The sequence below is a fragment of the Saccopteryx leptura genome, chromosome 2, assembly GCF_036850995.1.
Source record: "Saccopteryx leptura isolate mSacLep1 chromosome 2, mSacLep1_pri_phased_curated, whole genome shotgun sequence".
Classification (NCBI taxonomy): Eukaryota; Metazoa; Chordata; class Mammalia; order Chiroptera; family Emballonuridae; genus Saccopteryx; species Saccopteryx leptura.
In genome coordinates, this window is record NC_089504.1 from 266,820,870 (window position 1) to 266,834,730 (window position 13,861).

Below are 13,861 nucleotides of genomic sequence, written 5' to 3' on the forward strand. Positions count from 1 at the left end.
ACTTTCAAAAACACTGGGTTTTTTGTTTTGTTTTGTTTTTTACCATGAGTCTATATTTTTATAAACCAACCAACCAACCAACAAAATGTATATAAATTAGGCTATCTGGTTATATATTTGTATGACCAGGAAAATGTATGAGAAGACACATTCTAAGCTACTTATATTAATTCATTCAGGGAGTTGGGAGGGAGGTAGCCTAGGATTGGAGGTGGACTAGGATTGGGTAGGTGGGTATAATTTTGCATATATGTGTATGCTGTTATTTTGGCAATTTGAAGCCATTAATAAAGGAAATCAGGTAGATGGGTGAATGCATTGCTGGATAAATGAAAGACAGATTAGATGACTGGATAGGACAGATGAACGAAAGGAAAGAAGGGAGGGTGCACGGGAAGAAAGAGGGAAGGAAAGAAGAGACGAATGCAGATAAAGCTCCCAGAAAAGGCAGCCCCGGCCTGAACGACCATTCCCACTGAACTCCTTGGCTTCACATCTTACCTCCTTTAGCTGGGCACTGTCATGGCTGGTCTGAAAGTTCTGGTTGAGTTCATCCACCTCTTTCTCAAAAAGTGAGCGCACTTCGCTGAATCCCGAGCTCACTGGCCCCATGAGCTCCTCCAGAATGGACGCCAGGAACGGCTGCACGCTCTCAGCACAGGTTTTCTCTGCTGGCTGCGCCACCATCGCTGAGAGAAGAAATAGCCAGAAAACCAGGACTTACAGTAAAGTTGGAATCAAAGGCACTCGAGCCAGGCCGGGGCTGGAGAGGTGCCACAGAGCCCTGAGTAACCAAAGTGATCTCCAACAGCAAGACACACCAGCACAGGGAGCCCCATGCCAGCAGTGCAAGCCCTCACCATGCCCAAAACCATTCGGTGCTTTGAAAATGAAAACACACAGTACCCCTCCCCTCCCTACCTACTCCTTCCTCTGCCCTGGGATGAGATGCATTCTCCTGCTTGCTCCCTAGACGCATGCAATGCCTAATGCAACACAGATAATGCCAGTGACCCATCAATCATCCTCATTATACATGCATAGCTTGTCTTCTGAAAACACAATCCACTAAGTTTTTTTAAATTGAGGTATCAAAAAAATAAATAACTGAGGTATCATTGACATAGAACATTATATTAGCTTCAGGTGTACAACATCATGATTAATTATTTAACAATTTATTACATTTTAATTCATTTCTCTAAAAGTTAATCCATATAATTCAATTCCCCCCTCCCCTCCTCAAGAGACTTTCTAAAAACTCAAGTATAGTCTTTTCTTGGACAAATGGGAACAAATTCGTTTTATCTTGTCCCCCACCTCCCATTCCCATCCCAATTTTTTAAAAAAACATTATCTTTTGTTCTGATGATCGAGGATGACATGCCGGTGACACTAATGCACAGAGCACAGAAAATGAGAAAGAGGGAGGGGAAGAAATGTAACCACATCCCCTTTTCCCTAAGGCCAATACTGCCCTTTGATTTACGAGATCCTGCTTCAGAAAGTCTGGCTAGGACCTGGCAGTCGGTATTATCATTGTTGTTGCTGTTGCTAAGTGCTTAGGTGATGCTCACGACTGCCCAGATTTGGAAGCAGCGGTCCAGTGAAGGAAGCTCGGGCTGGAGGAGGCCTGATTTCGCTCCTGGGAAGCTGGCTTTGGGGAGCTAAGAAGTCACATAGCCTTGTCACGGCATCACAGAACTGAAAAGGGAGGTACACACTCATCTGAATGTCCAATCCTCCTCTTTACAGAAGGAAAAATAGAGGCCTAGAGATGTAAGATGGTTGACCAAGGTCACGCCCGAATGTGCAGAAACAGAACTAAATTTCCAATGCATTTCTTACATTTTTATTGGCAAAAGAACTTGCTCCCAGTGAGATAAATGGTCCCATTCCTATTTTAATCCACAGAAATAGTTCACAGAGTTATTTCACACTGCCTCTTATTTTGAGAACCTAAAATGACTAATACGGTTAATATTATGTATAATTCATAAATACGTGGGATATGGACTATTAAGCAGGTCATAGAATTTCTAGGGAAAAAGAAAACTTTTCAATTGCATGATTCACATGTGCCACAACCTATGACTCTTAAATGGCTGGCTTGATACCCCAGTGTGACATTATTTGCCAAAAGAATAATGAATTATTTATCAATTAACTTTGAGAGAAGACCTATTTGAAAAGCACCCAATGGGAATTTCAGAGTGATTGTGAACATGGGTCAGAAGCTGTGGCAATTCAGTGTAAAAGTGTGACAACGGGAGTGGGGGTGCAGGTGGCATCAGACTACACAGGCACCACTCCAAGTCAAGAAGCCAAGTTTCCCCCACCTCGTTCCACTGGAGTTTCCATGGGGAGGGCCAGGCCCTCCGTAGCATCTCTAAGCAGGCTCCCATGGCAACGGGTACCACTTCTCCCCAGTTCCCTCAGTTTAATTCTCCTCTGAAACCATGAATACTCACTATGGGACACGGCCCTAAACGCACGACTTATTTCACTAGTGGGAACCTGGATCGTCGCCACTGACCTTTGATCTTCCCAGTTAAAAAGTTCTTTGAGGTCACGATCTGATCCATGTCGGACCGAATGGTTCCTTCCAGGCCCTTCGTCAGAGCTCGACATTCCTCCTTCAAGGTGCGTAAGCCTTCAGAGACTTGGTGCTGGACCAGGTTGTAGGCCTCCTCGAGGAGCTGCAACGGGCATCGGCACGCACGTCAGGCTCTGTCGCGGGTGTGAGCCTGGCGGAGTCGCGTGCAGGATGGAGGCTCAATCACGAATTAGTATAATGTAAACCAGGGGTCCCCAAACTTTTTACACAGGGGACCAGTTCACTGTCCCTCAGACCGTTGGAGGGCCGGACTATAAAAAAAACTATGAACAAATCCCTATGCACACTGCACATACCTTATTTTAAAGTAAAAAAACAAAACAGGAACAAATACAATATTTAAAATAAAGAACAAGTAAATTTAAATCAACAAACTGACCAGTATTTCAATGGGAACTATGCTCCTCTCACTGACCACCAATGGGGCCATAGTTTGGGGACCCCTGATGTAAATGAAACCACTCACATTCTAATTTTTCTTTCAAAGCCAGAATCTGTTCAAATTAGTCCTTTTTAAGTGAGATGTAACAGACTCAAGGCACACCATTCTCTACCCGGAGAAGGAATTCGTTAAAAAAAGAAAAAGGAAAGAAAAGGTTACCCTAAAAAGAGATGAGAAAGGAACGTTTATTTTGAGCAGCTCAGAGCAAAGTCACCACTTACACCAAGCCAGGCCCTCTTCCGGTCGTTCTTCTTGCCCTTCATCTTAGGCAGGAGGTCGGTCTGAAGGGTGGGCAGCAGCTCCTCCATCACCAGGTGGCTCAGGATCTGCGGAGCAGGGGAGGAAGACAGCCCCGAGTCCCTTAGCTGGTGGTGGCGAAATCTGAGCAGCATGTCAATGGAAGACGCCAGGACTGGCCTTCCCCTTACCACTGGCTCCATGAGTTGTCCTGAGCTACATGAGACCTGCTAAGTGAATAGTTTCCCTCTGGGTCAGGGGCCACCAAAACCTCAACGAGGACAACCTTAGAAGGTAAACGTTCTTAAACATCCCCAAGGAACGATGACGTCTGCTAATGTTTTCCCATCAGAAAGGGCACATTCCTCAAATTCAGTCTTCTCATATCCAAACTAGAAGAAGCTAATGCATTTAGGAAAAAAGGGTTAAACTTTAATTCTGGACAAGGGCATCCTCAGCAAAACTGTGAAAAGATCAGGCTTAGTTGTGGTGGATTGAGTCTGCATCCCGAGACTATCGTCCCTCCTCAGACTCCCTTGGGATCTAAGTGCCTTCCTGCTCTTTGACTTGACTGTCCCCTAGATCCCACCTCCATTCTCTTTAAAGTTTAGAAAAAGAAGGGAGTAACAAAGACTTTGGAACAACTAGACATCTGTAGAATGAGCAGCATATAAGCAGGGAGGTCTAACATTTTCAGGGCGATTTTTAAAAATTGTTCCCTAGTCTCTCCTAAAATTTCGCCTGGTTCGGCAAAAATGTTTTTTCTGCATCTGAGCAGCATTCCACATGTCCCCACAAAATAAGCCAAGTCACACTGGCCCCTCCTTCTAACCCTCTCCCCCCCCTTGCAGCTCCCCCCTCCATTGGAGCAGCGTTTTTGCTCAAATTCACTTTCTAGGGGGGCTTTCTTTCGGGGCTTGGGTCTCGCAGCTCAACTTTCAGGCTGCAGACCGAGATTTGCAAAAGAACAAGAGTCACCTGGGGATGGAGGCGGGCTCAGAGCAGAATCATTTGACATCTGCTCCATGAATGTGAAATAATATTTGTCCAAAATAATCGACCTGGTGGAAATTCAAATTAAACTTTGCGAATGAGGAAAGATTTTTCTCTGTGGTCACAGGTCAGCCTCATGCTAGTGGAAACATGCATGAGCTCACTAGATATGCCTTCCACCAGGGATCTGTTATGGCAGCATGTAACGCTGAGCTGAACTGAATAGGAACACTCTCAGGGGAGGTGGGCAAGCCATCCGGTCCCCTGTGTGCCTTTGGTTCCTGGGAGAGAAGGTAGCTCGTGAGGGGCCCAGTCTCTGCGGTGCGGAACTCCATGGTGTGAGAGAGTATAGGACTTCCACTGGTGCCGGTAATTCATTGGTGGGATGTTTTGGCCTTTCTTAACCATTCTCTTGAGGCGGTCAAAAGGTGAACCAGCATTTTTAAGAACTTAAAAACTTGACGTGTGCAAACTCCATGAAAATCAGCAGGTCCAACGATTAGATTGGAGTAGGTAATTAAGATCCATGGACCCCCACCTGCTCGATGGAGCCAGCTCTTGTTGGGAACACGTCTGAACAAGAGCGGTGAAAGTGCAGTGCAGAGAGAGTGAGCTAAGAGCTAAGGGGACTGAAGCCAGTGCTTCAAATCTGTGGGAAATATGACCTCTGTTGAAAAGCGGTCAATTCAAGATAATTACGCTAATAATATTAATTGCCCTAATCCGTCCTTTTGCAGAGACTGGTTTGCATCTGAGCTGAAGCGTGAAAGGGATTTAAAAAGATGAAAATGTCACAAAAGGCCAGAGAAAAAGAGTGTTCTGTTCGGGTGGGTGCCCTTCCCGTGTAATGGTCCAAGAAATGTAGTTCTATTTCATAACTTAAGCAACTGAAAATAAAATATATCTTGAAAAAAAATTTAAAAAGGAGCAGGTGGGAGAGGGCTGCAAGGGCCAGGGGCTGAGGGCAGAGCCACAGGGCAGGGCGGAGCCTCAGGATGCGAAGCCCAGCTGTGTCACAACCTAACACAGCATCCTACCCCTCTGACCCCAAAACCTCTGGATGAGGCCTAAAAAAAAGGAATAGTTTTCTCGTATGTACTGAAGTCACTTTATCTTGTTGGCCCATCTGGGTGATTTAAAGGCAAATAAGGGGCCTTGGCCAGCTGGCTCAGTGGCAGAGCATCAGCCCAGCCTGTGGAAGTCCCGTGTTCGATTCTCGGTCAGGGCACACAGGAGAAGTGCCCATCTGCTTCTCCACCCTTCCCCCTCTCCTTTCTCTCTGTCTCTCTCTTCCCCTTCCACAGACAAGGCTTCATTGGAGCAAAGTTGGCCCGAACACTGAGGATGGCTCCATGTCCTTCACCTCAGACACTAGAATGGCTCAGGTTGCAAAGGAGCAACGCCCCAGATGGGCAGAGCATCGCCCCCTGGTGGGCATGCTGGGTGGATCCCCATTGGGTGCATGTGGGAGTCTGTCTCTTTGCATCCCACCCCCAGCCCCACCCCACTCCTCACTTCAGGAAAATACAAAAAAAAAAAAAAAAGGCAAATGATAAATACACCAAATAACTACATGTTTACATTTTACAAAATGCTTTCCATCTTGACCTCATTTTGATACACTTATATTGACAAGGAAGAAATATATTTACTGTTGCACAAATACAGTCGTCTCTCCTTATCTGCGAGGGAGACATTCCAGGACCCTCAAATGGACGCCTGAAACTGCAGATAGTACCAAACCCTAGATATGCTAGGCTTTTCCCAATATATACACACCGGTGACAAAGCGTAATTTATAAACTAGGCAGAGCAAGAAATTAACAATAGCTAATAATAAAACTGAACAATGTTAATAATATACTGTAATGAAAATTTATGTGAACGTGATCTCTCTCTCTCTTTGATAACTGATTTGATGACCATGGGGGCTACTAGGTGACTAATGGGCTGGTAGCACAGGCAGAGTGGACACAGTGGACAAAAAGATGATTCACAAACCAGGCAGAATGAAGCAGGACTGTGAGAGATTTCATCACACTACTCTGAGTGGTGCTCAATTTAAAACCTATGAATTGTTTATTTCTGGAATTTTCCATTCAGTTTTTCCAGACCGTGGTTGACCACGGGTAACTGCAACTATGGAAAGTAAAATCTCAGATAAAGGGGGACTATTGTATTTTCATCTGTATTAATATTCTGCATTAATAGTCTGTCAGGGAAGTTAGTCTAAGATATTTGCTTTGCCTGGACGCTTGCCTAAAATAACCACGGCCGTGAAGGCCAGCGGTACTGGCTGTGTGAGTCATGACTGTGAAGATAATAATGTAACAATGATGAAAATCTGAATACAGACCCCTAGGGTAGAGGGGGTTAGGGCAATTTTATGATTAAGTTCTTAGCAGAAACAATACAAATAAACCCAGTGCTTTAAACAAAAGATGTCATATTCTCAAACCCAGGAATGCGGTCACATTCTTTAACTACTCGGCAGCTACTTTGGGGCCCTGACCTTTTTTCTGTGAGTCTGAGGACAGACATTGTTTCAGCTCTCTGTATAAGAGGTTACAGCGAAGGTTACCCTCCCCAGGACCCTGACAGGAAAGTTCTGGAAGCCATTTCCTTTCACCAGCTTCTCCAAGGATAGCCCAACATGGCTCCAAATGCATTTCTGTCACAGACTGGCTTTGTGGCTTCAGCCAACTAATTTTCCTGAAAGTTCTTTCTCTCACCTGGAGGGTGTGAACACACGACCCCAAAATGCCCCTCCAAGCACGCACATTCTGTAAGTCTAGGATTTCCCCAAAGATACTCAGATTCTTGAGGGAGCAGAGCTTCTTGGGTCAATTGACATCTCCAGCTTTGAGTGATCTCAGCTCTGGGTTTTTGTTTTGCTTTGTTTTGTTTTCCCACTTAAGATATTTCTAGACTGTCGAATTAGCACCTTCCTATGACTGCTTTGTGCTAATGCTTTAAGATTCCTATATATGTACAGAACCACGTGTGTACCCACACATGCTTCTAATGCTGCCTTGTTCTCCGCCTGTTTCTAGGTAGGTCTTGCCTCACTGAGACAGCAAGGGATGAGTCATTTAGTTCTCTGCACCTCAGAGCACTCCACACATATTAGCCCAAAGCAAAAAGCAGAAAGGCAACAGAAGGGGAACAAACCACAACAAACACGATGCTCAACCCCCAGAAGGGCCGTATGAAGCACCTGCTCTCAATGGCATGGTGAAGGAGTGTGAGCTGACAGGAGATTTCAAATGAGAGAAAGAGAGGAAGCAAGGCGCTAAGTCATCACGTAAGGGTAGATTCCCACACTGGTGCGGCTCTTTCACTGGACTGGGAGTCAGACGCTGTCAGCTCCACAAGGCAGGGGCCAGGCTGCCTTGCCAATCTCTGGATCACTAGCACCTAGCAGAGTGCCTGGCTTAGGGCAGCTCAGTAAACAGTTGCTTTTTGGTTTCTGTTCTAATTTTTATTTATTGATTTCAGACAGAGAGGAAGGGGGAGAGAGAGAGAAACATCAATTTATTGCTCCACGTATGTATGCATTTGTGGGTGGATTCCTGTGTGTGTCCTGACTGGGGATTGAACCCACAACCTTGGTGTGTCTGGAAGACACTCCGAACAGCATGAGCTACCCAGCCATGGCAAACAGCTGTTGAATGAATAAAACTGGGCAAGTCACTTAACTGTTACATGCCTCCCTCAATTTTCTCATTTACATAATGAATATAATAATAACTGCTCTACTCACTTCGTGACATTGGTATGACCAATGGAGCAAATTCGGATATGAACATTAAAAGTATTGCACAGGGCAGTTTAATCCTGGTGTGTCTATTAAGTCTGTTTTTTTGTGTGTGTGACAGACCAATCAGGGTCAAGTTCTTCAGCTTCCCCTTAGGCTTTTGTTTTCTTCTTCGCATAAGTCTGGGTAGTCCTTAATCCTCTCAGATTTATAAATGGATGTGCTTCCTCCAAATATCAGAACCAAGATTTGGTTAAAGTCCTTGAATAAGTCTCAGGGTGGGAAATAAAGGAGTTTAGAATCCACCAAAAAATTTTAAAAAGAAAACAAGAAGGAGGAGGAGGAGGAGAAGGAGGAGGAGGAGGAGGAGAAGAAGGAAAAGAAAAAGATTCTGAGTCACGTGGTAAAACAATAAAGAACAGCCTTATCATTATTTGAAAGGGTTTTCAGCTTTAGATGCTTAATGACCATAAAGGCCAGGCACCATCTGGCATCTTTCAAATATTGCTCCCTAATAACAAATTTTACTGGCCCCTAAAAGAGGCACTCTGGGAGATGAGGGGAAATTAAAGCACCCCATTAATTAGACTCTGTGTGCCTCTAATTAAATAGTGCCCACACCCAGCCTCCTCTTCCTGGCTCAGTCAGCCCTGTGATTGGCGTCCTCATGGCGGATGGGCTCACATCCTGAAACACAGTTTCATTGGAGATTTGTAACAATGTCCCAGGGACAAAGTCATGGTGCTTAGCTCAGGACTGGCATTTAATTAAGATCCTGGAGAGTTCTACTGGACCACAGAGAATGGAAAACTAAAAAAGTAAAAGAAATATATAGAAAACGGTCTCATGCTTTTAAAATGTGTCTCCCTTAATTACTTCATTTAGAAATCATTCAAAAGGGACAGACAAGTGTGTGCCAAATTCTCTTCCCCATTATCTCACTGAATTCTCACGACCTCGCAAGGCGAACATTAGCTTTCTTCCAGAGGAGTCACCTGGGATGGAAAGAGGTTAAATAACTTGGCAAAATCTCACCCAAGTCTGCTACCCTAAGTCCCCACCCCACACTTGGCACTCCACCACGCCGTTCACATCTGCTTCTACTCGGAAAGCAGAAGGTCATCTGAAAGAATAATCATTTCTATGGAAAAAGGAGAAGCAGCTCTTCTTTCTCACTGCCCTCACAGTGATTTTTGGTTATTTGTCTTTTGTTTTGTTTTGGTTTTGGCCGCCCTAGTTCCTACCTGGTCTGGTGGTCGTTGGAGTGGGTTCCCTATCGTGGCCTTGCGGACCAAATGCTTCTAGACAATGAGAGATAATGGTCTTTGGTTCCGCATCTTCCATTCTTGTAACTTTTTTGTTGTTTGAGTGCTGGTTCTGACCCTGACCTTCTCCCTCCCAGACAGAGAAGAAGATCCAAACTTCGTGTTACCTGGATTTCGTCGCCGGTGATCATTTCCCATGAGCCATAGTGACCTTTCTCCTGCCGGAAGAACTGCACAGCTTCTAAGAAGGCCTGGGCCTCGAACGTCGTCTGCTTCATGTAATCTAAAAGAAAGAGGCAAGGGTATTTAGTGAAAAACAACAACAACTTTATTTTCCATTTGTCCATGGTTCTTCCAGTACGATGGTTCAGCAACCCAGCATTACCTGAGTATTATAAGGAGCAGAATTAGGAGACTCAAAAAATTAAGCAAGTGCTGAATTCAAAATTCATGGGCAGGTGTACATCACGTTACTTGCTCACCTACTAGCTAATTCTGTCCATTATTGGGCGTACTAGTGAGGATGAGAAGCGGATCCAGCCCTCTTTCTTTCCCTTGTAATTGTGTCCCTGTCTTGGGCACTCAGACACTGGTGGCTGCACACTAGCTCCCATTAACACCTCACATAGGCAGTCCATTCCTTAACAGTGCCTCGCATCTCTGTGGTCTCCACCCCTTTCCAGCCTCCTGAACAAAACTCCAACTTCTTTATGACCTGATATCAGCTTTCTGTCAGAAGAATATCGATATCATATGCTGATTTATGCAAATGAAGGATGATCATTGCTAACGCATATAGCAAAATGTTGTTCTTCTAAGCTCGTTAAGTATTTCATTGAAACCTCACAAAAACGTCTGAGATAGTATTGTTATCATCCTCATTTTACAGACAAGAAGACCCAAAGCACAGAGATTAATTAATTGCCTAAGGTTATATAGAGCCTACTTCTAACCACTACACTATACTACCTCACATGCTAGGTTTATGAGTTTGCCTTTTTAAGTATATTGGATTTTAAAAGGTGGCTCTGGCTGGCTAGCTCAGCGGTAGAGGGTCGGCCAGTGTGTGGAAGTCCTGGGTTTGATTCCCGGCCAGGGCACACAGGAGAAGCACACATCTGCTTCTCCACTCTTCCCCTTCTCCTTCCTCTCTGTCTCTCTCTTCCCCTCCAGCAGCCAAGGCTCCAATGGAGCAAAGTTGGCCCGGGTGCTGAGGATGGCTCCATGGCCTTCGCCTCAGGTGCTAGAATGACTCCAGTTGCAGCAGAACAGCGTCCCAGATGGCCAGAGCATCACCCCCTCGTGGGCATGCCGGTGGATCTTGGTTGAGCACATGTGGGAATCTATCTCTCTGCCTCCTTGCTTCTCACTTCAGAAAAATACAAAAAAAATTAAAAAAAAATAAAAGGTGTCATATCTGAGAGGTGATATCCTAGCACAAAGACTATCCAATGGTAGGATATTAAGTGAAGTTGAATGGCCTTCCCAGATTTCCACAAATCATACCGTGCAGGCAAATGTCTTCATTTCTATTATAGAGTGAGTGTTTGTATCCCCCGAATTCATATGTGGAAACCTTAATCCTCAATGTGATGATGTTTAGAGATGGAGCTTCTGGGAGATAATTACATTATGAAGGTAGAGCCCGGGGTTAGTGCTCTCTTATAAGCAAGAGCATGAGCACTCTCTTACACACACTCTCTCTCTATCATTCTCTCTTTCTCCCTCCAAACACTGGATCTGCCAGTGCCTCAATTTTGGACTTCCAAGACTATGGCATTTTTGTTACAGCAGTCCAAACTGACCAAGACAATTTTCAACACGTATAGCCAGCTCTTGAAGGATACAGTGATAGCAGAATTATAGATATCTTAGCAGGGAAATGAATTACAGAAATAATATGATCTAACAAAAGGACATCAAACTGTAGAAAGGGGAGATAAAAGGGGCCGAGTGAAGGGCTTCAAAGGGCCTGAATCTCTTGCCTCCTGCTTCTTCCCCTGCAGAACACAACGTCCTCACCTGTGGTCTGCATTCACAGGGCATTCTCACTTGGTCGGCTGATTCACGAGTGGCCCTTCAGAGCTTTACAGTCAAGGATTGAATGGCTGGTGGGTGGGACTGAGCAGAACTAAAAGAGGACCCATTTACTCAGAAAGGTGACAATCAATGAATAATTGTAGATGACTCTTTTAAGATTGGCTTATTAAGTCCTAAGCCTCAGGACTTAATCTTCTCTTTCTCTAATGAGAAAGAGAAAATAAAATTCAAGGCACAGCATCTAGTAGAATCCAAGCAAAATTCTTTGTAGTGAAGGTACCAAGAATCCAGAGCGCCATCTTCAACAATGTGGAGTGGTAACTGACATTTCTAATATCAACATTGGGATCTGGCCAAAATCTAAATCAGAGAAAGAAAAAAAAAAAAAAGGCTTGTCCCAAGCATCAAGTTTTTAAATTGAAGTCTTTTCTTCCTTGTTATTTTTTCTGGTTTGGCAATTGCTTTAGTGTTTAATCTTAGAGGATTGGGAAACAAAAATTAAGATCTTGGTATAAAATTGACAGCAAAGGGGTTTCAGTACGGGGCTCAGGACGCTGGCAGGGACTTCACCAACGGAGACGGAAACTATAATCACCACATTGAGATTCCAGATCGACTCATGTGCTCTTGTTTTTAACAGCTGTATTCATTTCCAACCTCAGGAAACAAAGAGACGGAATGAAATGCGGTACTTGGATGGGGTGAGTCTTGCCAGACCCGCGAGGCTGGGAATGGAGTTGTAAATCCTCCCGTCCTTACAAGAAGCATACACTTACTTATTTCTACCCTGGCTGATCTCAGTCACTGGAGGAGGTATTTGAAATCCTGTCCATACATTTTATACCTATATCAAAGCAAATGATGACATTCCCACTGGTGGTTGTATTTTCAGAGATCTTTGGGAAAAAGACAATAACTGAAGGAATGGGATTTGAGACAATGATGTGTGAGTCAGAGAGCAGATGAAGAAGAAATAGAAGAGCTAGAAAGTAGTAGTGGTGGAGGATAGGCACCTTCATATAGGCAGAGAAGGAAAGTATTACTACTCAAATGGACCACAGAGAAAATTATAGTAATTGAACAGCAGCAGTGAAGTCTAAAAGAATGAGGATATAGATCTGAATTTTGGTCTCTTTACTATTAAGAGAGACTTTAATGAGTTTTAACTACCATTTTTTTATAGAAGAAAAAGGATCTGATCTACTGATTATTAGATTTTTCAGTTTATAAGCTAATTAAATTAATCCATATAAAACTTGAAGAACAGTATCTGCCACATGGTAAGTTGCTTTATGGACACTGGTTCTTATGATTATATATGAAGTTCAACAGCAATAGCCAGATCGTTGAGGAAATAAAAAACAAAAGTGTGCTTTGCAAAAATAGAACTCTATTGCAATTGTAATATGATCTTCATTTCTTCTAAGTTGTTTGTAGAGGTGTTGCTGAACTTGGCCAGAAAGTACAGGTGTTTGAGAAGAACCAGATTATCAGTTACTTGATCAACTTCCTGCCCCAGATCCCATGGGAACAAATTCTAGGATCACAATCACCCATTCTCTTGCCAACAAGCAATTGAGACTTTAGTTCGATGGCCCCAGAATCAACAATGGGTTTTGGTCTTTAATAGCCTCCTCCCTGCAAGCTCACTTAAGAAAATGGCAGGTGTCAGCTCAAACTCTACTTTCCCAACACGCTGTAATTACTAGGATGCTTCAGGAGACAGATGTGCGGGGAGAATTCAGATATCATTAAATCCAGCTCCCTCGTTTTGTGGATGAGGAAACTGGAAGAAATGGTTAATTTCTTTGCTGAAGGTCACACAGCTGGTGAGAATCAGAGCCAAGAGTTGAAAAAGCATGTCTGGCATGTCATAAGTGACCTTGGCATTCATGCTTACTTAAATCATAAACTATGGGAGTTAGGAGTAATCTTAAAGGCCACCTATCCCAAGCTCTCGTTCAATGCTGGGAACCTTCAGGATTCCAGACAGAGACTCATTTGGCCTTAGCGTGAATATTTCCAGTGACAGAGAGATCACAATTTAATGAAACAGTCCTTTTCATCACTGAACTACTCTAATTATTTGAAAATTTTTCCTTTTACTGAGCCAAAATCTGTTTCCATGAACTCTCATTAATCCTATTTCTGTCTTTCAGAGCAAAACAGAGTTATTTCTCTTCCATATGGTAACTGTAAAAGATAGTTAAATATCCTATTTTTCTGTAACCAAAAGAACATAGTTTTGAGATTTGGGGGGAAATTTTACCCTTCTTATCTCTCCCTTCCCTTAGAAACCAATTCCAATTTATTGATATCGTTCTTAAATTTGGCCTCTAACCTGAATACAACACACTAAATATTGTCTAACTAGTGCAAATTATGTGAAGTAGAAAGATTCTTTTCATTTTTCAGGTCCCTAACCTCTCTCTCTTCCCACCACCTTGTACTGTTGACTCATACCTCTCTATGATCAAAGAAAATCCTAGGTCTTTCCCTTGTCAATCAAA

The 13,861-nt window shown here is 43.6% G+C and overlaps 1 protein-coding gene across 1 annotated transcript in view; it reads right to left on the reverse strand.

The window, feature by feature from the left end:
- Positions 1–13,861, reverse strand: part of NIBAN1 (niban apoptosis regulator 1) — a 136,270-nt gene that overhangs the window by 13,867 nt on the left and 108,542 nt on the right. The window contains exons 6-9 of the mRNA XM_066361715.1: positions 9,479–9,594; positions 3,281–3,385; positions 2,537–2,699; positions 502–689 (exon numbers count right to left, since the gene is read on the reverse strand). Of these exons, the coding sequence (XP_066217812.1) occupies positions 502–689; positions 2,537–2,699; positions 3,281–3,385; positions 9,479–9,594 (572 nt within the window). The remainder of the gene's footprint in view (positions 1–501; positions 690–2,536; positions 2,700–3,280; positions 3,386–9,478; positions 9,595–13,861) is intronic.